At 56.7% G+C, this 25,748-nt stretch overlaps 1 protein-coding gene across 1 annotated transcript in view; it reads left to right on the forward strand.

Annotated features, from left to right (window-relative positions):
- The window catches only part of LOC135286086 (ras-related protein Rab-7b-like), a 38,208-nt gene that overhangs the window by 6,473 nt on the left and 5,987 nt on the right, over positions 1 to 25,748 (forward strand). The window contains exons 6-18 of the mRNA XM_064399046.1: positions 10,294 to 10,381; positions 16,714 to 16,840; positions 17,459 to 17,598; positions 17,766 to 17,876; positions 18,068 to 18,243; positions 19,308 to 19,472; positions 20,172 to 20,324; positions 20,666 to 20,748; positions 21,003 to 21,150; positions 21,794 to 21,907; positions 22,321 to 22,398; positions 22,868 to 22,963; positions 25,319 to 25,425. Of these exons, the coding sequence (XP_064255116.1) occupies positions 10,294 to 10,381; positions 16,714 to 16,840; positions 17,459 to 17,598; positions 17,766 to 17,876; positions 18,068 to 18,243; positions 19,308 to 19,472; positions 20,172 to 20,324; positions 20,666 to 20,748; positions 21,003 to 21,150; positions 21,794 to 21,907; positions 22,321 to 22,398; positions 22,868 to 22,963; positions 25,319 to 25,425 (1,586 nt within the window). The remainder of the gene's footprint in view (positions 1 to 10,293; positions 10,382 to 16,713; positions 16,841 to 17,458; positions 17,599 to 17,765; positions 17,877 to 18,067; positions 18,244 to 19,307; positions 19,473 to 20,171; positions 20,325 to 20,665; positions 20,749 to 21,002; positions 21,151 to 21,793; positions 21,908 to 22,320; positions 22,399 to 22,867; positions 22,964 to 25,318; positions 25,426 to 25,748) is intronic.

Below are 25,748 nucleotides of genomic sequence, written 5' to 3' on the forward strand. Positions count from 1 at the left end.
GGTGGGTGGACTCAGATTCCCAGGGAGGTCACCAGGGACCTCCTGCCATCCCACTCCAGACCCCGCCACGGACTGCAGCGGTGCCACAGAGCCCTGGAGGCTGCCCTGGCACCACCCGGGGACAGCACCCACGGGGGACAGGGCAGGGGCTGGCAGGGGAGCTCAGCAGGGGAGAAACCTGAGCGAGGGCTGGGCACGGGGCTGTGGGGGCTGCGGAGATGGGGCTGGAGGTGGGGCTGGGGATGGAGATGGAGATGGGGCTGAACTGGGGCTGGACATGGAGCTGGGCTGGAGATGGGGCTGGGACTGGAGCTGGGGCTGGAGATGGAGATAGGGATGGAGATAGGGATGGAGATGGGGCTGGAGCTGGAGATGGGGCTGGTGATGGAGCTGGGGCTGGAGATGGAGATGGAGCAGGAGATTGAGCTGGAGCTGAAGATGGGAATGGAGATGGAGATGGGGCTCGAGCTGGGGCTGGGTCCGGAGAGAACGGAGAGTTCCCACCCTCGTCCTTATGCAACGCTCCGCCTGTTTATTTGGGCACCGGGCCGGGGAGAGGATTTGTCCCTTCCTACTGGGAGGAGAGGGGCATTAACTATTTCCTCGCCACGTTCTGGATGCCCTTTCCCCACCCTGTGCCTGCCAGGGCCCCCCTCACACCCAGCATCCCCCAGCCCCTCCTGGCCCCGCCGGGGCTGCTGGGACCCGGGGCTGGGCACTGTCCGTGCCAGCAGCGCTGCTGATTCTCATCACACCCTTCCCCCAGCAGCTCCCAGCGCTGGCAAACAAGAACCTGATCTGTTCTAGCAGTCTGGACAGCCCGGGCTGAGCAGGTCACACAGAGGCACTCAGGGGAGGGGGTGCTCCCCGAGCCGGGCTGGCAGCCCCTGGCACAGCCCAGGGTGCTGTGGGCGCTGGAGCCTGTGAGTGGCAGGAGCTGGAGCCGGGTGGGAGCTGCAGATTTGGCTCAGGGTGCCGCTGGATGCTCTGCCCAGGGCTGGGGTCAGACCTTGAGCTGCAGGCACAGCTCTCTGCAGAGCCCCTGGGCAGGCTCTGGGCTCGAGCTGAGCAGGGCCCAGCACTTTGTGCATCACTCCAGACACGGCAATCAGGACTGTGAGGGATGCTGCAGCCTCAGCAGCTGGCAGGATCTCCAGTGGCACCACCCCCGTGTCCAGCACACCTGGCAGATGTGCAGCACCGTGCTGGAGCCAGCCACAGCCCTGCAGCCTTCCTTCTCCCTCCATCCCTCCGGGGCAGGGTGTCCTGCTGGCCAGGCAGCCCTGGCACAGCCAGGAGAGCGGGCAGGGTGGCACGGTGCCAGGCAGGATGCTGGCAGGAGCAGCCAGAGGTGCTAAGCTGGTAACACTATCCTACAGCCGAAACCCGATAAAGGACAGGGGGAGGCTTGCAACACGTGGGATTAACAAGGTCAGCTCGAGATTTTCTCAGGGTGAAAATCAAAGGGGAAAATATTTGCCTTGTGTGACTCAGTGAGTTCCTGAGCAGCCACCTGAGTTCCTGAGCTCACCTCAGCCTGCGGCCGCTGCTCAGGAGCCAAACTGAGCCTTCCTGCTCTCCTGCCCACAGGTTAATAACCAGAGACTTCCCAGCTGCTCTGCTGTCCCTACAGGCTTTCATTCACCCAATGAAATGAGAAAAATCAATAAAATCCCCTCCTGATGCTGGTCACCAAACAGGGACCATCCCAACCCTCTCGCAGAAGATCTGCCCTCAATATTTGCGGAATTAGCACCCCACACACACCTTAAATCCCTGACTCCCAGTTTGCTTCATTGTTCTGAGGGTCAATTACCCCTGAGAGCTCTTCACCACCCCTCATCCCGCCTGCCCTGAAAGCCCAGCCTGTGCTCTGTGCTGCCTGTGGAGCCTGCCCCGCTGAGCCGCGGCTGCTTCCAGGGCTGGCAGCGGGATGGAGAGGGTGGATTTGCATCACAACCTCACAAATGCCCCTGCAGGGCTGGCAGAGAGCGGCTCCTCCGCTGCTCCGTCCCCAGACACAGCCCAGGCACAGGCAGCAGCGCCCAAGGATCATAGAATCAATAATTAGGGTTGGAAAAGCCCTCTGAGATCATCAAGCCCAGCATGAAATTATGTCTCTGAATGTCCACCCACCCCAGGCTGTGGCACCTGCAGCTGTGGGGGATTAAATTCTTTTACTGAAATGTGAGAATTTAAATGAAGACACTGGAAATACCTTAAAAAGCTGCAAAAAGAATCAAAACCCACCAAGTTTTGCTGTTTGGAAGCAGAAGCCCCATTAACCTGGAGCTGGGACTCAGTGGCTTCAGCCACTTCAAAGCCGACCTGATAAACGCCAGGGGTTCAAAGTTCCAGGTAACCTTTCAAAGGCGTCAGACGCGAAAAACAAAGCCAGGGCATCACGCAAAGCCTTATCTGTGCCCGTGGTGCCACCGGGCCGCAGGGCAGTAAACACCTCCGGAGGTGTCAGCACAGCCCGGGGCCACCGCGGCCACTCCTGCTGGCTGTCACCCGGCAGCGACGGGCTGGTGGCCTGGCCTGGGGCACATGGGATTTCTTTCCAAGAACGCTCCTGGTGCTGGGAACCACCTGAAGGATCGGTGTCCCTTTCCCCAATCTCCCCCCACATCGGGGGTGGCACCGGTGGCGTTGGTGTGGCTGTCCCCCCAGGGTGTGGCTGTCCCCCCAGGGTGTGGCTGTCCCCAGAAGGGACACGCTATCAGCCCACGTTTGAAGCACAGCTGTCCCCTCACCCTCTGCCTCGCTGCCCAGCCAGCCGCAGCAAATGTCGGTGCTCCTCCTGCACCCGCAGCCCGCGGGAGGTGCTGTCCCCGTGTCCCACCCCGGGTGACACCCTCTGCGGGCTGTGTGGGGTCACAGGGCTCTGGGGACACGGCAGGGCTGAGCCAGCACGCAGGATTAGGGGCTGTGGCCAGCTCTGACGTGCTGGGGTCAGCAGCCAGCCCCAGCTCCAGGCGGCCTCACCGCAGCTGGGCCAGCAGCAGCATCAGGATTGGGATTGGGAGTGGGATTGGGATTGGGATTGGGATTGGGATCGGGATTGGGATGGGGACTGGGACTGGGACTGGGACTGGGACTGGGACTGGGACTGGGATTGGGATTGGGACTGGGACTGGGATTGGGATTGGGATTGGGATTGGGATTGGGATTGGGATTGGGATGGGGATTGGGACTGGGACGGGGATTGGGATTGGGATTGGGACTGGGACTGGGACTGGGATTGGGATTGGGATTGGGATGGGGATTGGGATTGGGACTGGGATTGGGATTGGGATTGGGATTGGGATTGGGACTGGGATTGGGACTGGGATTGGGATCAGGGTTGGGATCAGGATCAGGATCAGAATCAGGATCAGGATTGAGATCAGGGTCAAGATCAGGGTCAGGACTGGGATCAGGATCAAGATCAAGGTCAGGATCAAGGTCAGGACTGAGATCAGGATCAAGATCAAGGTCAGGATCAAGGTCAGGACTGAGATCAGGGTCAGGATTCGGATCAGGGTCAGGATTCGGATTCGGTTCAGGATCAGGATCAGGATCGGGGTCAGGATCAGGATTGGGATCAGGATCCGAATCAGGATCTGGATCAGGATGAGGATGAGGATCAGGATCAGGGTCAGGATTGGGATCAGGATCAGGGTCAGGGTCAGGTTCAGGATCAGGATTAGGATTAGGATTCGGATCTGGATCAGGATCGGGATTAGGATCAGGGTCAGGATTTGGATCAGGATCAGGGTCAGGGTCAGGATCAGGAGCAGGAGCAGGATCAGGATCAGGATCAGGATCAGGATCAGGATCAGGATCAGGATGTGGGGTGGGCAGGGTGCCCCTGCCAGCCTGGCACAGGCTGCCCCGCTGCCCTCCCCAGCCCTCCTTTGGGTCCGGCAGAGCCCGCAGAGGCGCTGGGAGAGGATCCTGCCGTGGGGCAGAGCCCCGAGCAGGAGCAGGAGCAGCAGAAGCAGCCCGAGGAGCCCTGAGGGTCTGACCAGGGTGGGACGATCCCGTGCCAAGGCCGGGCAGCAGCTCCGGGGCAGGACCGAGCCACAGCAGGGCTCACACGGAGGGGGTGGCCCCTGGCACGGGAATTCCTTCCCGTGGGAATGGCAGAGAGCTGGAGCCGGGAGCAGCAGCAGCCTCAGCCTCCTGCTGCTGGGTCCCTGCTGTCCCAAATTCCCAGATTTAGGTTTGATTTGGGCTGGGCTCTGTCCTGGGTGAATGAGCAGCTCCTCAGGGTGTGGACAGACACAAACAGTGGTGATCTGCAGCTCCACTCGTGCTGAGCACAGGGAAAATGTGAATTTGCCTCCTCTCAGTGCCCTGGCTGAGCTCTCTCAGGTCTGCATGAGGCCATCAGTGATAAACAACACAGAGAATAGAAAATTTCAGTTTTTCCGAAGTTGCTGAATTGAGTTTCAAGATTAAATACTTCAAGCTGTGCTAGAATGATTATTCTGGCCCATTTTGGTACCACCAGCATCCCCGGGGATGGGGCTGCACCAGACCAGAAGGCAGGGCAGCAGCAGAGCCTCCCTCGGGCCCTGGGCGAGGCTCAGGGCAGTGAATCCCTCTCCTGCCAGGTCCCACCTGGACACTGCATCCCTGGGATCCCAAATGCCTTATTTAACTTTAATGCCCTTTAACCACGGGCTCTTTCAGGCCCCTGGCCTCATGGCACGGCTGCAGCCCCAACACTCCTAAAAACTCCTCAAAAAGGCAAAGCAGGCAGCGCTTTCATCTGAAATCTGCCTGCTGATCTCTGACCAGGGGCGACAGGGCCTCCTCCTGCTCCAGCTCCTCACGTCCAACACCTGAGCTCCTCTGCAGGCATTGACCTCAGAGCCCTCAACAATTTCAGGTTTATTTCAGGGCTTATCTCCCTCCCATCAAAGCATTTGGGCCTTAATGAGTTGCCCAAGGGCGCACAGCAGCAGCGATGGGACCACGCTCACTTTCCCCCAAGGAAAGCCACACGTTCTCCTCCACACACCTTTCCTTTTTTTTTTTTTTTTTTTTTTTTTTTTTGAGGGAAAATTTCTTGTTTCTTTTTTTTCTTTTTTTTTTCTTTTTTTTTTCAGACTGGGAAACCTCCCTTCGCAGGAATTCAATGGTTTAAGTGAAAAAGCCTCCTTTGGTTGACTCTGCTGGGTCAGGGTGGGCAGAAAGCCTCGAGGGGTGGGGGAGGCAGTGCCTGGAGCCAGCCCCAGCCTGCATTCCAGGAGAATGGGGTGCTCCACTGGCACCCCTTGCCCTGGGGGCCCCCAGCCCTTCAGGGCTGCTCCAAGGGCAGGAATTTTGGATGCTCCCAGCCAGCCCTGGGAGCTGCTGGTGTCCCTGGGCCTCGGGCAGACCTTGCTGAGCACATTCGGAGTTCCCCTGCAGAAGGCAGATATCTTACACCTATTTTACAAATAAGATAAGAGCCCTTGCTCAAGGTGACCTGAGGGTTGTCCGGAGAGCACGGGCCAGTCCCGGGTGAGGACACACAGCCCCTGCCAGGTGCTCTCCGCGGGCTGGGCAGGGTCTTTTGGGGCTGACAATTCCTCTGGAGGTTCCCGTGCTGCTCCAGGCAGGAATTTGGGGCGGTGGGGTTGGCTCTGACCACCAGAACGTGCCCTGCTCCCCAAGCCAGGGTGTCTCACCCCACAAATCCTTCAGTCTGGGGACGTGCCCTGCTGCTGAGCTGCCAGTGAAGAAGAGGCTGTGACAGGGCTGACCCCAGAGACACACACAGGTGACACAGTCCCGGCAGGAGGGTGGCCCTGCCCTTGTCCCCACAGGGCTGGGGCAGGCTGTGAATGCCCAGAGCAGCTGTGCCCCAGCAATTCCCCCAGAGATAAACCCCAAACCCCAGAGCCCCTCCCAGCCCCAGAGCTGCAGGGGAGCCACGGGGGCAGCTGGAACCTCCCGAAGCCTTCCTGCATTCCAGCCTTCATTTTGGAGCTGTAAATAATCCTGCTGCCTCCCCTGGGACGGGCTGTTCCTCATTCCTGCCCCGATCAGGCCACTGTCCCCTGTGCCAGCTGGTGGCACCGAGCGGGGGTGGCAGTGCCAGCGGTCCCCTTTCAGGTGGCAGCTGTGGCTCCAGCCCTGGCACCACGGAGCCAACGGCCAGGCCAGCTCTGCCAGGGGCATGGTGGCATCCAGCCCGGGCCCTGCATTCCTGGGAGAGCAGGAAATGGTGATAACCAGCCCTGGGAATGGCAGAGCTCCGTGTGCTGCCCGTGGTGACACTGGCAGTGCCAGCCCCTGCCCACCCTCCCTGCAGCTCTGGGCACGTCCAGCACCTGCCCCAGGAATGGCCACCTCATTCCTGTGGGAATTTGTCAGCCCAGATCTTTGCTGTCCCACCCTGCTGAGGGATTTGAAACGCTCCTGAAGGGATGGACAGACAGACAGACAGGACACCCCACCTGTGCAGGTGTCACAGCCTGAGCAGCACATCAGCCACGAGGAACAACCTCAGCATCTCTCAACCTGTTCAGCACCTCAAGGAATTCCCAGATTCCCTCCTCAGGGGCTGCCCCGCTCCACCTGCAGCCTCTCCATCCCAAACTGGTCCTGGCCACAGATGGGATGGGATGGGATTGATGGGATGGATGGGATGGGATGGGATGGGATGGGATGGGATGGGATGGGATGGGATGGGATGGGATGGGATGGAAGGAAGGATGGAGGGAGGAGGAAGGCTCCCTGCAGGTCCCATCACCTCCCAGGCACCAACCTCTCTGCCCCGGGGCACGGCTGCCTGTCCCTGATGCCCCCAGCCTCGGCCTCCCACTGAATTATTACCACTGAATTATTACCGCTGAATTATTACCTCTGAATTATTACTGCTGAATTATTGCCCCATTAAGTGCAACATATCTGCTAAAATTAATCATCTGCAAACAAATGCCGACATTCCAGCGTGTGGAATGCTGCTATCGGCCCAGGAGATAGCCAGCTCAGCACTCTGTGCACCCCAGGCTGACCTGGGGAGTCCCTGGGGTGTCCTTCTGTGCCCCAGAGCTCCCCAGCTTCCCTGTGCTTCCCAGGCTCTCATCCTGGATGCTCTCTTGGTGGTCACATCCTCGGGCCACACCCGGGCAGTTTGGCTGGAGCAGAAAGAGGCAGAATGAGCTGTATTTAAAATTGCTGAAAATGGAATTTGACCAGGCCTGCGCCTCCCACACCAGAAATGCCCCAGGACCATCAGTGGCTGCTCAGGGCTGGGTTCTTTGCAGGGCAAGACCTCATTTTATCCTGATCACACCCAGCAGGACTTTGGAATAGCAGCTCCTGCCACAGCAGCAGGAAACAAAAGGGAATCCATCTGTGCAGGAGGGACACTGGGCTGGGAAGGGACAGGGAGAGCCTGAAGGTCTGGGGTCAGCCATTCCCTTGGAAAAATAACCTTGCACGTGGTTGAGAACTTCATTGGGTTTTGGGGGTGCTGGGGGGACAAAAATCCAAGCAGCTGGACTCCAGCCCTGCCAGCATCCCAGCCCAAGCCCAGCAAGTGCAGCACCGAGCCACTTTGGGTGGTTTTGTGTCCCAGTGTGCCCAGGCAGCACTTTCCTGCCTGTGCCAGGGGTCAGTGGCATTCCATGGGTCTTGCTGGGCCCTCCCTGTGCCCGATGCACAGAGCAGCTCCAGGGATGAGCAGCACCAGCTGGGAGCCAGCTTTGGAATTTTACCTTTTGTCTTTCTCCAGTGGAGCTTCGCTAGGAAAAATGCCCTTTAGTGCTGGCAGGAGTCCCTTTTGGCACGAACGCTCCAGCTAATTAACCCTGCACGTTAGCCCTGGAAGTTAATTAGCATCATCCAGGATGCTGTTCCCCCTCTTTCCGTGGTGCAGGATCCCTGTGGAAGCTGGAGCTCCGTGTTCCTGTGACAGGAGCCCCAGGAACTCTGGTGGGCTGCTCCTGCTGCCGTGCCACGCTCCCTGTCCCGCAGGGCTGCACCCATATCAGCCTGTCCTGTAAAAAGCCCCACTGGATATGGGTTATTAATGATATTCACAGGATAACTGCTGGGCAGTGATCAGCTCTGTGGGTCAGGTGGCAGTGAATCAGCCCCTTCCCCGGACAGACCTGCAGGGTGATCCTCTGCAGGCACCGTGATTGAGCTCCACACCATGAGGTGTCTTGGCAGGAGCTGCCGATGCCTCGAGCGTGCACAAGTACCAGGAATTTTTACTCAGGCAGTGAGCACAGCCTGCACTGCCTTCCCCCCTCCCCTCACCCCAGCCCTGCCTTCCCGGCCCTTCTGTCCCTCTCCCCGCTCCCTTTTCCCATCGTTCTCCAGCTCATCCCGGTGACACCCGGAGCAGGGAGGGAGCAGAGCCCGTGCCAAGCTGCCCTTGGGGACAACGGGAACACGAGGGATCCATTCCTCCACAGCAAATAACCCCCACAGCTCCCTTCTGGTGGCCAGTTCCCTTGGGGACATGTCCCTGTCCCATTCCTCATCCCAGTCCGTGCTGATGTCCCTGCCCATCTCATCACCTGCAGCAGCCTGGCTGGGACCTGGCTCAAATCCCTCCAATCCCTCTGGGAGGAGAGGAGAGGAGTCCAGGAGCCTGGAGAAGAAAGAGAGGAGATCAGGATCCTGGAGAAGAGAGGAGTCCAGGAGCCTGGAGAGGAGATCAGGATCCTAAAGAAAAGAGATGTCCAGGAGCCTGGAGAGGAAATGAGATCAGGATCCTAGAGAAGAGAGATTAGGATTTTAGAGAAGAGAGGAGTCCAGGATCCTGGAGAAGAGAGATCAGGAGCCTAGAGAAGAGAGATCAGGATCCTGGAGAGGAAAGGAGATTAGGATCCTGGAGAAGAGAGAGATCAGGATCCTGGAGAAGACAGATTAGGATTTTAGAGAAGAAAGGAGTCCAGGATCCTGGAGAGGAGATCTGGATCCTGGAGAAGACAGGAGTCCAAGATGCTAGAAAAGAGAGATTAGGATCCTAGAGAAGAGAGGAGTCCAGGATCCTGGAGAGGAGATCAGGATCCTGGAGAAGAGAGGAGTCCAAGATCCTGGAGAAGAGAGACCAGGACTCTGAAGAAGCCCATCAGGGTTCTGGCCCCAGCTCAGCACAGTGGTGCTGCCATAGGTTGGACACGGCACCATGGGATGAGTCTCATCCTCTCATCCCCTGCTCTGAGCTGCCTGCTCCCTGACCTGCCCAGGAGCTTTTCCAGCTTCAAACGCTGCCTCTCCCAAACCCTGGCAGCTCCCACGCCAGGAGATCCAGCAGCACCTCAGGGGTGGCTCCCGAGCTGCAGCTCCCGGCCGGCCCCTCCCGGCCCCTCCCTGCTCATCGCTGTCCCCCGCCGGGGGCATCAGAGGAACCTGTCAAACCCTGGGCCAGGTGTGGCTGCTGCCCGCGCCGTGCCTGCCAGCCTGATGGCAGATAGCGAGCTCCCGCACATCCCCGAGAGATCCCACCGGGAGCAGAATCCCGGGCAGGCAGCGGGGCTTGTCCTCTGTTCCCGGGACCTCCCGCACATCCCTGAGCTCCCACCAGGGCCCGCATCCTGGGCAGATAGAGGGGCTTCTCCTCTGTTCCCTGCCAGGCTGATGGCAGCACAGCTCCCACACACCCCTGAGAGATCCCACCGGGGCCCGCATCCCGGGCAGACAGCGGGGCTTGTCCTCTGTTCCCGGGACCTCCCGCACACCCCTGAGAGATCCCACCGGCCCGAATCCCGGGCAGGCAGCGGGGCTTCTCCTCTGTTCCCTGCCAGATGGCAGATAGCGAGCTCCCGCACATCCCTGAGAGATCCCACCGGCCCGAATCCCGGGCAGACAGCGGGGCTGCCCCTCTGCTCCCATCCCTTTGAACCTGGGAGCGAGTCTCTGTCCCGCTGCCCAGCCCTCCCGCAGGCCGGGGTCGGGCACAAAGCCCCCCATTGTGCAGGGCGGGGGCGGAGAGCCGGCCGGAGCTCGGAGGCCGGGCAGGCGCTGCCCACCGCCACAAAAGCATCTCCCGCTGCCCCCGGCCCTGGCAGCCGAGGGAGGGGGCCGGGGGGCCGTGAATGTGGGTTATTGTCACCCAGAGCACGGAGCGACCCGCAGCGGGGATCAAACGGCCCGGGCCGGAGCGGGGAGGGCTGGGGTGAGGGGGGACATCCAAAAAAGCTCTTCTCCCTCTTCAGATCTCCCCTTATCTCCCCAGGCTATCTCCTGGGCTTAGCCCGGGTGTACCTGCTCGCAATTACCTCCTCAAGCCAATCAGGCGCCGAGCACAGCCCTCGGTCCCCTTGACTGAGGTGATTTATAAATGACTCACTGCAGGCTGGAGCGCAGACCTCTGCACAGCTCCGGGCAGCACCTCCTGCCACATCTGCAGCCCCGCAGCAGCGGCCGCCCTCCCGAGGCGCAGGTAACTCCAACAATCGCTCTTTGTCCGGGTGGGCGTGGGGCATTTACACTCCGCTTGCACAGCCCCTGGCTGTGAGACGCACTGTTTGGAGAACTGGTACTTCTTTTAGCTCTCTTTTTATTTTTCTCCCTTTCCTTTTCCCCCTTCTCTTTCCCCCCTTCTCTTTCCCCCCCTTCTCTTTTCCCCCTTCTCTTTCCCCCCTTCTCTTTCCCCCCTTCTCTTTTCCCCCCTTCTTTCGCCAAGGGGATTTACGGCGGCAGATTTACTCAGGAATTAGCAACACCAACGATCCAGCAGCTTGATTTATTACGAAGAGAGAGGCTGGAAGAGCCAAATATGTGATTTAATTATTGCTAGAATAAATCCTGCCACCTTATCCTGCCTGGTTCCTGCTGAGATGTGTGGAGGGATTTGCCTGATACAGGACAGGCAACACTGATAAGAAACACTGAGTTTCTGGATCCTTGCTATGACCAGAACTTTCTGTGCATGGCACTGTGGAAAGTGAGGATGCTGCAGCCCAAACTGGGTGTTGCACATCCCGGGATGGAGGGGAGGGATGTGGAGCCCAGAGCCTGCAGGCAGTGGTTGGGAAGCACTGGAATCCAGCCCAGGAAAGGGGATTTGGCTGTGCAGAGCATCCTGTGCTCACAGCCAGGTGAGGAGGGAATCATAAAGCTGGGAATGAGGAGTGCTCCCAGACTGAGACCTGTCACACTGACAGGTGTGACCCCTGCAGGGGCTCCAGCTCCTCCCAGTGCCCTTCAAGGGATGTTTAGCTCAAATTTTGGCAGGCTCCTTCATATAAAATCAAGAGGAAATGTCCCCTCAGTCCTCCTCCATGGTGGAAAACTGCAGGTCCTGCAGCTGGGATGCTTTCTGCTCTGCCCTGATAAAATTTGTCCACACCTTATTTGTAAGCAGGCTGAAACCTGGATCTGGGGACTGTCCTTCTTTCCCTCAGAGATAAGTCCCTGCAGTGACATTTGTCCTGGTCACGCAGTGTTTCTGCCCCGGGTCAGAGATTCCCGGCACAGAAATGCTCTCCCATCCTCCACCTCTGGGACAGGATGGACGGGGTGACCCCAGGGGTGTTTTTCCTTCTCTGAGCGGATCCACAGGGGAGGGAGCACGTGGAGGAGTGAGCTCTCAGCTGGCATCCCAGATCAGTGCTGGCAGGAGCTGCAGCAACGCTCCAAACTTTGTAATTCCTTCGGATTTGCATTGCCCACCTGCTCTTCAAGGCTCTGTGTCAGAGACTGTGGCACTGAGGGACAACAAAACCTCACTTCTCCTTCCTTTAAATGCCCTTTCCAGTTCCCTCCTGCCCATCCCAGCTGCCTTTCCCACGGGAAGGGGATGGAGACAGCACTTCCAGGACCTGGGCTGAGAGGCTGATGGGGTCAGGCACTGCCCTGCCACACTCAGCCAGGTCACAGCTCCAGGGGACAGCAGGGCAGGGAAGCTTTTGGGATGTCCATACATACAGACTTTGGGATGGACATCCCAAAGCAGCAGCCCAGGCCGTGTGCCTGATGCCTCTCCCAGCCCAGCCCTTCCTCAGAGCTACGGGGCTGATGCAGCTCTGACAGCAACGAGAGCTGGGGTGGGGTTGGAGCAAGTGGGTAAATCAAACAAATCCCAGGGAAAGTGGGTCCCAAGCTGGGCTTTGCTGCCCTGCTGTCAGTGCAGGGCAGATCCCCCGTGCCCACAGCGTTTGCTCCCTGACAGCAAAGCACAGGAGCCGAGCTGCTGAGTATAAACATTTCACTTAATAAACACCCTGTGAGCCAAACACTTTGGCTTCACCCTCAGGAGCTGGCAGATGCCTGCAGATTTTATTATTCTGGTTACCAGGCACAGAGCTAGTTTGGTTAGAAACTCGTGTGAAGTGGTACATCAAACATTGGCACCGGCCCAGCAGCAGCAGCACAAGAGCTCTGCCCGCTGCCTGCGCTGGGCTGGGTCACTCCCAGCCAGGAAAGGACCATCTGCCTCGTGGAAATCACCTTTGAGCACTCCAAATATTGCATCTGAACGCAAAGGAAACGTTGGTTGAGCGCCTGCTGCTCCGTGGTGAAGGGGCAGGAGTGGGGGAATGGGCTGGGGGGCGAGGGGCAGCCCAGGGATGGGAGCTGGAGCTGGAGGGAAGCAGAGATGTCTCCTCCCAGCCCTGCCTGTGGCACGATCCATCCCCTGCCTGCCCAAGATCCATCAGAGCCCGTTAGCACCTCCTTGCACCCCCTGCTCCCTCTGGCTCTTATTCCACAGCCATCACGGTGGCTCCTCCTGGAAAACGGACTGGAACAGCAGAGTTTTGACTGAATTTTATGGGTTCTGGCATTTTGCCTTTTCTGAGGCATGGATATTTTTCATAAGTGATTTATATGCTCTTCTGGTGTCTTCCTCTTCATTTCTAATGGGTAAAGGTTAAGAAGAGGTTAAACCCCAGGGACAAATGTGTGTGCCCAGAGCACGGCATCAGCCCCCTGAGTACAACCCCTGCTTCTTTCCCCTCCCCAGATTACTGGGAATGATTTTTTCCCCAAAATACTTGTGCCAGAAATGTGGGACTGTAGATGAGCCTTTATCACTGCCAGCTTTTCCTCCTGAGTCAGTTCAGGAGGTGATTTGTAGGTGAAGCCTGTGGCCATCCAGAGCCAAAGCGAAAACAAAACAAAATCAACAAAATCCTAAGTGTGAAAAAGAATTTGTGCCCAAATGGCCGAGCTGAAGTCTCTGAGGTCCCTTGGTGGGCAGTTCCTGGTGTGGTCCCTCAGCTGGACTCGGTCCTGGCACATTCCCAGTGCCAGGAGGCTGCAGGGAGTGCCCGGGGAGCGCGGGGGCGGATCAGCCGGCGCCCGCTGGCAGGGGTGAATTATACAACATCTCCCGAAATACCTGAGCTGGGTGAGTGGCAGCAGGAACCTCCTTCTCCTCAGGCACAGGGGAGCGGGTGTGTGGCTGGAGGAAGGGGGAGAGTTCAGTCAGGGGGAGCACCTGGCGCTGCCACAGCTGGCACTGCCACATCTGGACTGCCACATATAGCACTGCCACAGCTGGCACTGCCACAGCTGGCACCAAGAGCGCAGCCCCCGTGCCACACAGCTCTCTGGTGGCTTTCCCTGCTGACCCTGCAGGGTCTGGGCCCTTTCACCGTGCTGCCCCAGGGCTGCTGTGGCACCCGAAGGCGCCGGAGCAGGGGCACGGGAGTCAAGACCTTGTCCTGGTGTTGCAACCAAACCCTTGCACCTGTGCCTGTGCTCTCCCAGCAGACCAGGTCTGGGGGACAGGGGGGAGCTGCTTTTATGGCCCTTTCTTGGGCAATGGGGCCGGGAGGGGGTGTTTTGGACGGAGATTCACACGGGGTTGGGAAGAGGTTGGACCTCTGAACCCAATCCTGGAGCAAACAGCACAGAGGGCTGGGTGTGCCTTGTGCAAGGAGAAGGGGGATGGAGAGGGGCAGGCAGAGGAGGAAGTGTTATTGCAAGAGCACTGATTTTTAATCCCTAAAATTAAGAAGCAGCTGGTTGAATGGGACATGAGTTCATCTCCAGCACTGGGATCAGTTTGGGCCCTTGTGTCACGCCTAAGGCAGGGATCAGATGGCTCTGCCACCAAATTTTGACTCATTCCTTGGACTGGAGCTCCTGTTCTGTGCCTACGTCAGCGCAGCAGCGTGGCTTTGTGCCAGTGGCTCCTATCAACACCAGCCAGGAACCTCAATGTGACTTTCCTCTTCCCAACAGCTATCACCAGCACGGGGGCAGCAGATAAGAGCTCAGTGAGCGTGTTTGCAGAACGAGCTCTGGGAGAAAAGGTCTGTGCCTGGCATGCACAGCCTGGCCTGGGCCTGGCAGGGCTGGCAGCAGCCAGGTCTGGACCAAGGGGACACTCATGACCTGCTGGGACAACGTTGGTCACCCACATCACGTTGCTGGAGCAGAGCAGCTCTGCTCTCGTGTGTTGTTTGCTCTGAGTGTCACATCCCGTTTGTGTACTCAGTTAAATCAAATCTTACATTTCTGAGCATCACCCACTGCAGGGACGGGTTGCCTGAAAACTTGTGAGCTCTTGGAGCTCTTCTCCCAGACCTTGTCCTTTATTTCCACGCTCAAACTGGAAGAGAGATCTTGAAAAACCTGGTCCCTGCAATGCAGCAGCTGTCTGGCACTCCGCTCTCCCCTCCACGCTCATGGAATTGCTCCGGGCTCCTGCCCCAGCTGCAGGGTTTAAACCAGCTCTGCAGCTTGCCTTGGGCTCATCCCACAGCCCCAGCCCCAGCTGGCTTTGCCTTTTGTTCAAGGAGCAGCCACGCAGCTCCTCGTGCTCTTAGTGCCCAGATCTCTGAGGTTTCAGCTGCTGTTTGATCTAGGGCAAGGCTGTGATAAGCCAAGTCAAGAACTTGACTCTGTCCGGGACGCTGACATCACGAGCCTGTTTGTTTAAGATGGAATTTAATCATGGGGATATTTTCCCTCTATACCTGCTCTGTTGATTTTTTTTTTCCTGATTGCCAGCACTTTCACTCAGCAGGGGAATTTCATTAAAGAGCTGGGATTTAATTGGCTGCTTGGGTCTGTCTGGTGGCAGAAGGGATGGAGACCAGAGACACCACCAGGAACTGGGCTGGGATTATCAGCCCTCAGAAGCTGTTGTAGAGTCTGGACCTACAAAATATTCACCAAGGAGAACTGGAAATTCTGAGCAGAGCTGTGGGGTGGCAGGAGGGCTGGGAACAGCCACAGGATCCTGGAAACGTGGGAAAACCATGACTGTTTATCAGCCAGGCTTTGGGCACGAGGGACTGGAAGAGCCCAGGACTCGGTTAGTGCTGTTACCCAAAGGCAAAGCTTGTCCTTGCTCCTGGAGGGGAATCTCCGGGGGAAAGGAGCAGCAGGGATGCCCTGCAGAGGGCACTGGATCAGGCAGCTGGCACTGCAGGAAGAGGGACGGGTGTCCCCTTTGCTCCAGAGCCGTGGGCTGGGGTCCCTCCCGAGCCCCGAGGGTGCAGATCAGAGCTGGAATCACCGACACCCCACGGCCGGGGCAGTTTTACAGCAGTGCTCTTGATGGCCCCTGTGATCTCTGAAGGGTTGCTGACCTCCCTTTCTAGACCCATTAGCTGCTATTTGCATAATGATCCTGTTGACCTAAATTCTCCCCAAAGTTTCGGCTCCCTGCCTCATCCTTTCCTTCCTGCCCTGCTGTGCTACAACCCCCTGCTCTCCTCCGCTCCGAGGCATCAGCCAGGCTCTCACCATCCCTGGGGAAGGACGATTTGCTCATCCCGGCGTGCCCTGCCTTTCAGCATCGCCCAGAGAGGGGAGGGGAGGCTCTGGCACATCCAGATCACTCTGCAAACTCCCAGCAACCTGGATGTTGCTTCTCGGTGCATTCTCCTGCCTGAATCACCAGCTTCTCCCACCCCCTCTTCTCCTCCTGCGTTGGGCAATGACCCGCTTAGATACACACCAAAACACAAATAATTACCCAGATCCTCGGTTTATATCTGACCACTTCCTCCCTCCCCTCCCAGCCCGGCCACTCCGGGGTGATTCTCCCCTCTCCCCAGGCATCCCTGGGCACGGGAAAATCAGGGACGGCTGAAGTTCCTCATCCCTTTGGAGAGACCCAGATACCGGGCAGGACTGGTCTGCCGGGATGCTTTGGCATCTTCATCACTGCCATGAGCTAGCAACAGTTATCTCCCCGAGCATCACTTCCTAGAGGAAGCCGGGCACTCACCCACGGCCAGCGAGGATTGGGAAGGCTCTGGAATGCCGGGCAGGCTGGGCAGTGCGGCAGGAACACCTCGGGAGGGATCCAGCCCTCAATCATCCCGCTGCCAGTATCAACCAGCCTGGCAAAGCCTTGCCAACGCCACCGGTGGTGAAACCGAGCCATGGGAAAGGTCAAGTGCCTCGCCCGAGGCTAGGAGGCACTCCCGGAGCCGGGATTAAACCCCTGCCCTCCTGCCAGGCCGGGCTCGGGTCCCTTGGCACGGCAGCGCTCATTAGCAGCGCTCATTAGCAGCGCTCATCAGCATCACCTCCGAAGGAAGAGCTGCGGGCCGGGAGCAGCAGCAGCAGCCCCTGGAGCTGGGGAAGCCACTCCCAGGACCTGCCTCTCCACCACGGGGAAACTATTTAGGGTGGAGGAGCCCGGGGAGGGCTCCAGACGCTGGAGGTGTCCGCTCTGGTACAGCGCAGGTGGGGCCAACTCCAGCCACGTTCTTGGCTTTGCTCTTTCTATTTTTTAATTTATTTTTTTTTTCTTTTTGTTTGGGTTTTTTTTTGGTTTTTTTTTTGGGAAAAATCCAAACGATGCAGAGATGAGCCAGGCCAGGCCTCGCTATGCCATCGAACGCCCTGCCTACTCTGTCAGCCTCTTCGACGAGGAGTTTGAGAAGAAAACCAGAACTTACCCCGTCGGGGAGAAACTGAGAAACCTCTTCAGGTAACAGGGAGTGCTGTAGGACATAAACCTGATTTGGGCAGGAATTGGGGGGGTATAATTCAGATCTGGGAATACCTATCACATTTTTATCCCGGGGAAGCGTGGTCTTCAGGGGTTTGATGGATGAAGGGTATGGGAGAAATGCAAATTGGGCTGAAGAAAATGAAATTGGTGGCTCTTTTGTCAGCAGAACAGTTTGCACTGAGTGCATTTGGGATTTGGGGTCCTGTTTCCCAATGTTTTGGGTTTTTTTAATAGTGGAGAGAGCGCAATTGGTGATGAAGGGATGTGTGGATTATTTTTTACACTTTCCAGATGTAAGGTGAAGCATTTCTCAGCTTTCTGATTGAAACCAACACCAGCCTAAAAGAAAGGCTTATAATTATGCAAACAAAGGTTAATAACCCTGCTGATCACTTTCTTGGAAATCTATCTCCACTCCTCAGAGAAAGGAAGGCAATAATAGAGGAAAGAGAGGGCTCAGAACCTGCTGAGGGAGAAAAGTTGAGACTTTCCTGGGAAGATCCTTCCTTATTCCAGCTCGTTTTCTTCCTTCCATCTTTCATTTTCAGATTCTTCATCACCCAAATTTGCTTTCATTTTTTGTCTCCCTTCTAGATGTTCAGCTTCCAGGTTCAAGCTCACCCTCTTCCGCCTGTTCCCCATCCTGGCGTGGCTCCCCAAGTACAAAATCAAGGATTACATCCTGCCTGATGTCCTGGGGGGGCTCAGCGCAGGGACAATCCAAGTGCCACAAGGTGAGCAGCGTCCCTCCCTGGGTGTCCAAGAGGGAATTACACTCTGCCAGCTTGCAGGTGGTGCTGGTGCCCATTTGGGAGGGGTTTTGTGTTTTACTGATGTTCCCAAGCTCTCCCTCCAGCCTGGAGGTCTCTGTATTTCCCTGTGTGTCCCTCGTGTTTTGCAGGGATGGCATTCGCCCTCCTGGCCAACCTGCCTCCTGTCAACGGGCTCTACTCCTCCTTCTTCCCCCTGATCACCTACTTCTTCCTCGGGGGCATCCATCAGATGGTGCCAGGTGAGGAATTGCCTGCACAGGACAGTAAAATCCAGAGCTGGGACATTCACCCTGCCAGGGGTTTGTGGGGTGGCAGATCCTGATGTCACCCCCATGTCCCTGTGCCACCTCCTGCCATGGGGCTGGGGAGGTTGTGCCCAGGACAGGGCTCTCCCCAGAGGGAGCTGCTGACCTCCCCGTGCTGCCTGCAGGGACTTTTGCTGTCATCAGCATTATCGTTGGCAACATCTGCAATGAGCTGGCCCCAGAGTCGGACTTCCAGTACTTCAACCACACCAGCAACGAGACCAGAGTGAACACCACGGCCCTGGAGGCTGCCAGGCTGGAGATCTCTGCCACCCTGGCCTGCCTGACAGCCATCATACAGGTGAGGGCTCCGCTGTGTCCCCGGCCCACAGCGAGAGCCAGGCTTTCCCTGGAGCACAGATGGTGGTGGCAGGTGCTCAAGGAGGCCCTGCTTCTGGGTGGATGATGGCTCAAAGTAGAGATTTTGGGGGATTTTTGGTCTTGGAGTGGAATTCTCCATGTGGACAATCCATTAGCCCTGAGTGGGAGTGGATGATGGCTCAAAATAGAGATTTTGAGGGATTTTTGGTCTTGGGGTGGAATTCTCCATGTGGACAACCCAAGAATAGCATTCTTAGCCCTGAATGCTGTTGAATGATGCCTCAAAGTAGAGATTTTGGGGCATTTTTGGTTTGGGGTGGAATTCTCTATGGGGACAATCCATTAGCCCTGAGTGGGGGTGGATGATGGCTCAAAATAGAGATTTTTGGGCATTTTTGGTTTGGGGTGGAATTCTCCATGTGGACAACCCAAGAATGGCACTCTTAGCCCTGAGTGAGGTGGATGATGCCTCCAAGTAGAGATTTTTGGTCTTGGGATGGATTGTCTAGTGGACAACCTAAGAATGGCACTCAGCCCTGAGTGGGAGCACATGATGGCTCAAAATAGAAATGTTGGGAGATTTTTGGTCTTGGGGTGTAATTCTCTATGTGGACAACCCAAGAATGGCACTCTTAGCCATGAATGTGGTTGGATGATGCATCCAAGTAGAGAATTTTTGTCTTGGGGTGGAATTCTCCATGTGGACAATCCAAGAATGAATCTCTTAGCCATGAATGTGGTTGGATGATGCATCCAAGTAGAGATTTTTGGTCTTGGGGTGGAATTCTCCATGTGGACAATCCAAGAATGAAACTCTTAGCCACGAATGTGGTTGGATGATGCATCCAAGTAGAGATTTTTGGTCTTGGGGTGGAATTCTCTACGTGCACAACCCAAGAATGGCAGTCTCAGCCCTGCTGTCCCCACCCCTGCTCCGGGACACCCCTGTGTGTGTGGGAGAGCTCTGTGTGCTCTCCCAGAGGATCCCCCTGCCCCACACGGGGCTGTCACCGCTCTGACCCCGGCTCCTCTGTCCCACCCTAGCTGTGCCTGGGCTTCCTGCAGTTTGGCTTCGTGGCCATCTACCTGTCAGAGTCCTTCATCAGGGGCTTCATGACGGCGGCGGGGCTGCAGATCCTCATCTCCGTGCTCAAGTACGTCTTCGGCTTGACAGTGCCGTCTTACACCGGGCCCTTAGCTATCGTCTACGTAAGTGGGGGCTCTGCACAGCCACCTTCCCCCCCAGCACGGCAGCACCTGCCTGGGAAACGGGGCCCAGGAGACCAGGGAAGGGTGGGGGGAAGGGGAATCCCTGCCCCAGCAGCACGGGTTGGATGTTAGGAAGAAGTTTTTAACAGAAAGGGTGATAAAGTTCTGGAATGTCTGCCCGGGGAAGTGGTGGAGTCACCATCCTTGGGTGTGTTTAAAAAAACCTGGGTGCAATGGTTTAGTTGAGGTGTTGGGGCTGGGTTGGACTCAATGATCTTTTTGAGGTCTCTTCCAACCCAGTGGTTCTGTGATTCTGTGTTCCCCAGCCAGCATTATCTGGGCCCTGCCTGTGGTTTTGGTGAGGAACAATGGAATGGGACTGGGATCTGGGTGGGATATGAGCTGTGTTGCTTTGCAGCAGGAGTCTTGCAGAGCTGTCAGCAGCAGGAACATTTCCTCTGAGCAGGTTTGGCCATTCCAGGATTTCCTGTGTCTCCCATGGGTGCATCCCGTGCTGGTGCAGCCAGAACTGCATTAATCACCAGCCCAGGGCTGGGGGCTGATCCCTCAGCAGAGGGTTTTGGCACTGCTCACATCTCAGGGTGTTGGTTGTGGTGACAAGTGCTGTCCATTGTTCTGTCCATGCTGTCCAGAGTGTCTGGCTCTCCGTGACCCCTTCTCCTCTTCTCTCCCCTTCAGACATTCATTGACATTTGTAAAGGTCTGCCCCAAACCAACCTGGCCTCCCTGGTCTACGCCTTGGTCAGCGCTGTGCTGCTGATCCTTGTCAAGGAGCTCAACCTGAAGTACATGAAGAAGATCCGGATGCCCATCCCGATGGAGATCATCATCGTAAGTGACACCTGGGCTGTCCCTGCAGCCTCCCCTCGCCTCCCAGCCCCGGGACACTGCTGATCCCAGCAGGGCCACCCTGTAGAGCACCTACACAGCGAGTGTGGCACAGCCCCCACTTGGTTTGGGGTCAGAGACTGGGCCAGCCCCATGCTCATCCCTGCGCTGCATCCTGGTGATGCTGAGGGAGAAAAAAATAACCCCTGCTGGGACTGTCCTCGCCTTCCCCAGCCCAAACTTGGTGCTGGTTTTATTCTGCCAGCTCTGGGAGCGTGGCAGGGTTAATGCCCTGAGCCAGCCCAGCTCTTCCTGCTCACAGCTCTTTGTTGCTGTCCTTGCAGGTGATCGTGGCCACCGCAATCTCCGGCAGCTTCAACATGCCCGACAAGTACGGCATGCCAATAGTGGGGAAAATCAGCATGGGGTAAGAGCTTGTGCAGGTCTGATTCACCTTCCAGACAGTTTTCCTTCCTCCTCCTCCTCCTCCAGCCTGGAAAACACCTCACTCTTCCCTGCAATCTGAGTCCCCTTCCAGGAGTGCCCCATGACACAACCACCCCCATCCTCTGGAGTGTGGGCAGGCATTGTGTCACTCCTGAACCCTCCAGCTCCTCAGCCACCCCCCTAGCCCCCCAAAAAAAGCACTGTCACAGCTTCTCACATGTGCTCTGAGTGCAGGTTCCCAGAGCCCACCCTGCCCCTGGTGAGCAGGTGGAAGGACATGGTGGGCACGGCTTTCTCGCTTGCCATCGTGGGCTACGTGATCAACCTGGCCATGGGGAGGACCCTGGCAGCCAAGCATGGCTACGACGTGGACCCCAACCAGGTACTGCAGGGGCTGGGGCAGCCAGGGGCTGCTGCCTTTGCTCTCAGGCGTGAAGGGAAGACGTTCAGACGTGCTGGGCTCAGGGCAGACGTGCTGCTCCCGAGGAGGCTCCGTGGCTTCGTGCCATGTGCGGGGCAAAAGGACACGGCAGAGCCCTGTCCCGTGGGCTGGAGAGAGGCTGCAAGAGGGAAAGGAGCTTTAGGCTGGGCTCTCTGCCTTGCTCCCCCTCCAGGCTCGGGGTTTTGGCAGCTTGCTGAAGCACGGTGAGGTGCGTGCACTTCTCAGGGACCTGGATTCCTGGTGTGTCACCTAGATACTGTGAGAGGCAGGACATTAAATAATCCTCTTTTGTCATCCCTGGCACAGTGGCAGCTTTCAACAACAGCCACACATACCACATGGAGCCCTGCCCTGAGTGTGTCAACAGATGACAACGTGTTTATGTGGGATTGTGCTTCCAGGTTTCCCTGCTGCAGCAGGGCCTATCCCAGATCTTACTGGAAGGAAAGAGTCTGGGATGCACTGCAGGGAGCCCCGAGCCTGCCCTAGCCACATAAACCAGCCTCAGGCCCCTGCCCTCTTGCCGTGTGCCAGCAGGAAGGGCAGCTGTCCTTCCTGATGGGCACTCTCCACATCTCCACAGGAAATGCTGGCCCTGGGCTGCAGCAACTTCTTTGGATCCTTCTTCAAAATCCACGTGATCTGCTGTGCTCTCTCTGTCACCCTCGCCGTGGACGGGGCAGGAGCAAAATCCCAAGTTAGTTCCTCCTCTTCCTCCTCTTCTCCTCCTCTTCTCCTCCTTCTCCCTCTGGATCACCAAGTGCTGTAGCTGCCACATGCAGCCCTGGACAAGTTTCACACACAAGTGCTTCAGGCTGCTGCTGTTAAAGCAGCATTTCCTCCCTCCCCGAGCCCATTTTGGTCCCTGATTTGGTTTTCTGGGTTGGGCACAAGCAGAGCTCCCAGTCTGCAGTCCCACTCTGGCTCCCTGGTGTGGGCAGTGAGGGAAGTTTGGGGTTATCTGTGAGATCTGCAAACCCCTGCCTGTCTTCAGAGGCAAACATCCTCTCCCATAAAATGCTGCAGTGCCCAGTTGTGCCCCTGACTACACCCAGGGCAGCTCTGAGAAGCCCTGATGTTTGCAGAAGTGATTTTCTTTCCTCCTTGCAGGTGGCAAGTTTCTTTGTGGCTCTGGTGGTCATGGTGACAATGCTGTCCCTGGGAATCTACCTCGAGCCTCTTCCAAAGGTAACACAAACATCTGTGCAGGCAGAGCCATTGCAACACCCGCTCTCCACACCCAGACACGGGCACAGCCTCGCTCCAAAAACCCAAACAGCAGCACGGGACAGTTTGTTCCTGGCCCGGGGACCTGTCTGCACGGGCTGTCTGGAGTCACACAGTCACACAATCACACAATTCCAGGCTGATTTGGGCTGGAAGGGACCTTAAACCTCATCCCTGCCACGGGCAGTGACACCTTTCACTGTCCCAGGCTGCTCCAAGCTGGCCTTGGGCAGGGATGGGGCAGCCACAGCTTCTCTGAGCAAATGTAAACGGAAATTCTAGTGAAAGAATCATGCAAATAACCCTGCTCAGATCCAAGTGAGGCCTTTGTGAGCATCACCCTGGTGATGGGGCTGGCCCAAGGCAGGCAGATGCTGCAGGAAAGCATCCACTGCCAAACGTGTGCTGAGACCATTCCCTTCCTCCACAGTCCGTGCTGGGAGCCCTCATCGCTGTGAACCTGAAAAACTCCCTCAAGCAGCTGGCTGACCCCTTCTACCTGTGGAAGAAGAGCAAGCTGGACTGTGTGAGTGCCTGGGCTGGCAGGAGCATCACGTGGCCAGGGCTGGACGAGCAGGACAGACCCCAAGAAGCCTTTTGTGGGGTTTAGGGGTTGTGAGTCCCTTGCAGGAGGTGGGGTTGGCTCTCTTGGTGAGATGGTGCTGCCTGTCCTGCCCAGCTGAGCACGCTGCTGCTCAGAGCACATATCAGAGAGGCCTGAACTCTTACCTGCTGTGTTTAAATGCCAATCAAGTGCGGAGCCTGTTTGCCCAGAACTAGCCAAACCGGCCCTGCTCAATATCTGGGAGTCATGACTTAAAAACTCACACAATGGCCCTCCAGGGTGAGGAGAGCCCTTCGCAGTGATAAGGACTCCAGGCACTGGTTGATGTATAAACCCAGGCAGGGGGTGGCGGGGGAGTGAGAACGGAATTTGGAAATGTCTGACATAAAAAGACAGTGTTTGAACAGGACTCCCACGGCTGAGTGCCGTGTGTGGACACGGAGCCAATATCCTGTCAGGGCCCAACAAACCCCCTTATCAGGGCAATCAGGAGGCCGGGAAGAGCTTTCCCAAAATCCTGCTCAAACAAGAGCTGGAGGAGAGCTGGGTTATCAATTTGGGCACATCTCTGAACGGGTTCTGCTGCTGTGGGGTGACAGGGGAGGTCTGTGGGCTCTGGCAGCTCACCAGAGCACAGAGGGACCCCACAGGCTTCAGAGACCCCAAAAGGGCTTCAGAGGCTTCAGAGGCTTCAGAGACCCCAAAAGGGCAGAGCCCTGAGCGTGGACTGAGTGGAGATGGATGGTGCTGCCTGAGGAGCATCCTGGCAGATGCCAATGGAGTGAACGGGATTCTCTTGACCTTAATCTCCTTGGAATTTGAACTAGATTCAGTGTCCTGGCCCAAAATGGGGAGCACCATTCCTGGGTGAGGTCAGAGCATTGGTGCTCATCACCTTAATGCTGGTCGTGCTTCAGGACAGCTAATTCCAGCTAATTCTAATGATGTTTGGATGTTTGGATGTTTGGATGGATGGATGGATGGATGGATGGATGGATGGATGGATGGATGGATGGATGGAAGCTTTTCCTTTCCATTTATGCACCAAATGAATACAAATTAAGATATTGAAGTCATCAAAGTTACCCTTATTCATCCAAGGTCAAAGTCAGTTTTTATTCGTTTTGAGGATGGGATTAAAACAAGCTGATAATGATTTTCAGAGGGGGTGTTTAAATGCAGGGCAGGACTGATCTCATCTGGAGAGAGATGCTTGAGTGCTAACACATAAAAATGACAAATGGCAGAGCTCTGAGCTGGAGTGGAGCAGGTTTTGGTCTCCTCTGTCATACCTGGCCATCGAATCCTCTCTGTGTTCAGGCCATTTCTAGCAGGTGCTCAGGCAGTTTTCAGAGAGATATTTCTGATTTTTTCTGAACTGCTCTGGCTGACAGCAGGAGCTGCTTGGGGCTGGAGCAGGGGGCAGCAGATGGTGGGGTCTGCAGGAGCCCCTTCCTGACGAGCCAGGCTGATCCTTTTTGGGTGGAATGAGTGGAGCAGGAGCTCGAGCAGCCGTGGAGAAATGCCCTGGAAAGAAACTGGGGCTCCTGGCAAACTTCCCAGCAAGGACAGTTCACTCTAAAACATGCAGCAACTGCAGCATTAGAACAGCTGCAGAATTCAGGGTTTGGCCTATTCGTGTTGAGCTGGGAGGGTTTGAGAGCCCAGGATAGCAGCACAGCGCCATTTTTGCCATCCATTTTCCCACCCATTTTTCCCATCCACTTTCCCATCCCCTTTTTCCAACCATTTTCCCATCCCCTTTTTTCATGCCATTTTGCCATCCATTTTTTCCACCCATATTTCCACCCATTTTCCCCATCCATTTTCCCATCCAATTTTCCCCTCCATTTTCCCATCTATTTTTCCCATCCATTTTTCCCACCCATTTTTCCCACCCATTTTTCCCATCAACTTTTCCCATCCACCTTTCCATCCCCTTTTTCCCACCATTTTCCCATCAACTTTTCCATCCCCTTTTTTCATCCCGTTTTTCCGCCCATTTTTCCCACCCATTTTTCCCATCCACTTTTCCACCCCCTTTTTCCAACCATTTTCCCATCCCCTTTTTCCATCCCCTTTTTTCATCCCATTTTGCCACCCATTTTTTCCACCCATTCTTTTCATCCATTTTCCCCCCTCCATTTTCCCCCCTCCATTTTCCCCACCCTTTTTCCCATCTATTTCCCATCCACTTTTCCCACCCATTTTCCCACCCTTATTCCCACCTATTTCCCATCCATTTCCCACCCCTTTCCCACCCATCTCCCTCCACGTCCCCGTGGCTCATCTCTTCTCTCCCTTCTCTCCCTGCAGCTGGTCTGGCTCGTGAGTTTCCTCTCCGCGTTCTTCCTGAGCCTCCCCTACGGCGTGGCGGTGGGCGTGGGCTTCTCCGTGCTCGTCGTGGTTTTCCACACCCAGTTGTGAGTACCTCGTGGCCCCCCAGGAGCACGGGAGATCTGCCAGGGGCAGAAGGAGGGACAGGTGATTTTTTAGGAGCGACCTCTGGCCCGCGGAACGCGCGGCAGGAGCCCCGGGGAGTGCAGGTGTCCCGGCCGGAATGTGCAAACAGGAATGGCAGGCGCCAGTTCACGGCCTGCATTCCCGCTCCCGTGCACATCCCAGGGCAAGGGGAAGCCTCAAGGGGTTTGCTTCACCCCACACAGTTCCTAGCTCACAAAAAGAGCGAGTCCTGTCTGCGTGCAGGGCCCTGGCGTGAGGTCTTCTCACCACTTTTAATCCCTCA

The sequence above is a fragment of the Passer domesticus genome, chromosome 25 (assembly GCF_036417665.1).
Source record: "Passer domesticus isolate bPasDom1 chromosome 25, bPasDom1.hap1, whole genome shotgun sequence".
In the NCBI taxonomy this organism is placed as follows: Eukaryota; Metazoa; Chordata; class Aves; order Passeriformes; family Passeridae; genus Passer; species Passer domesticus.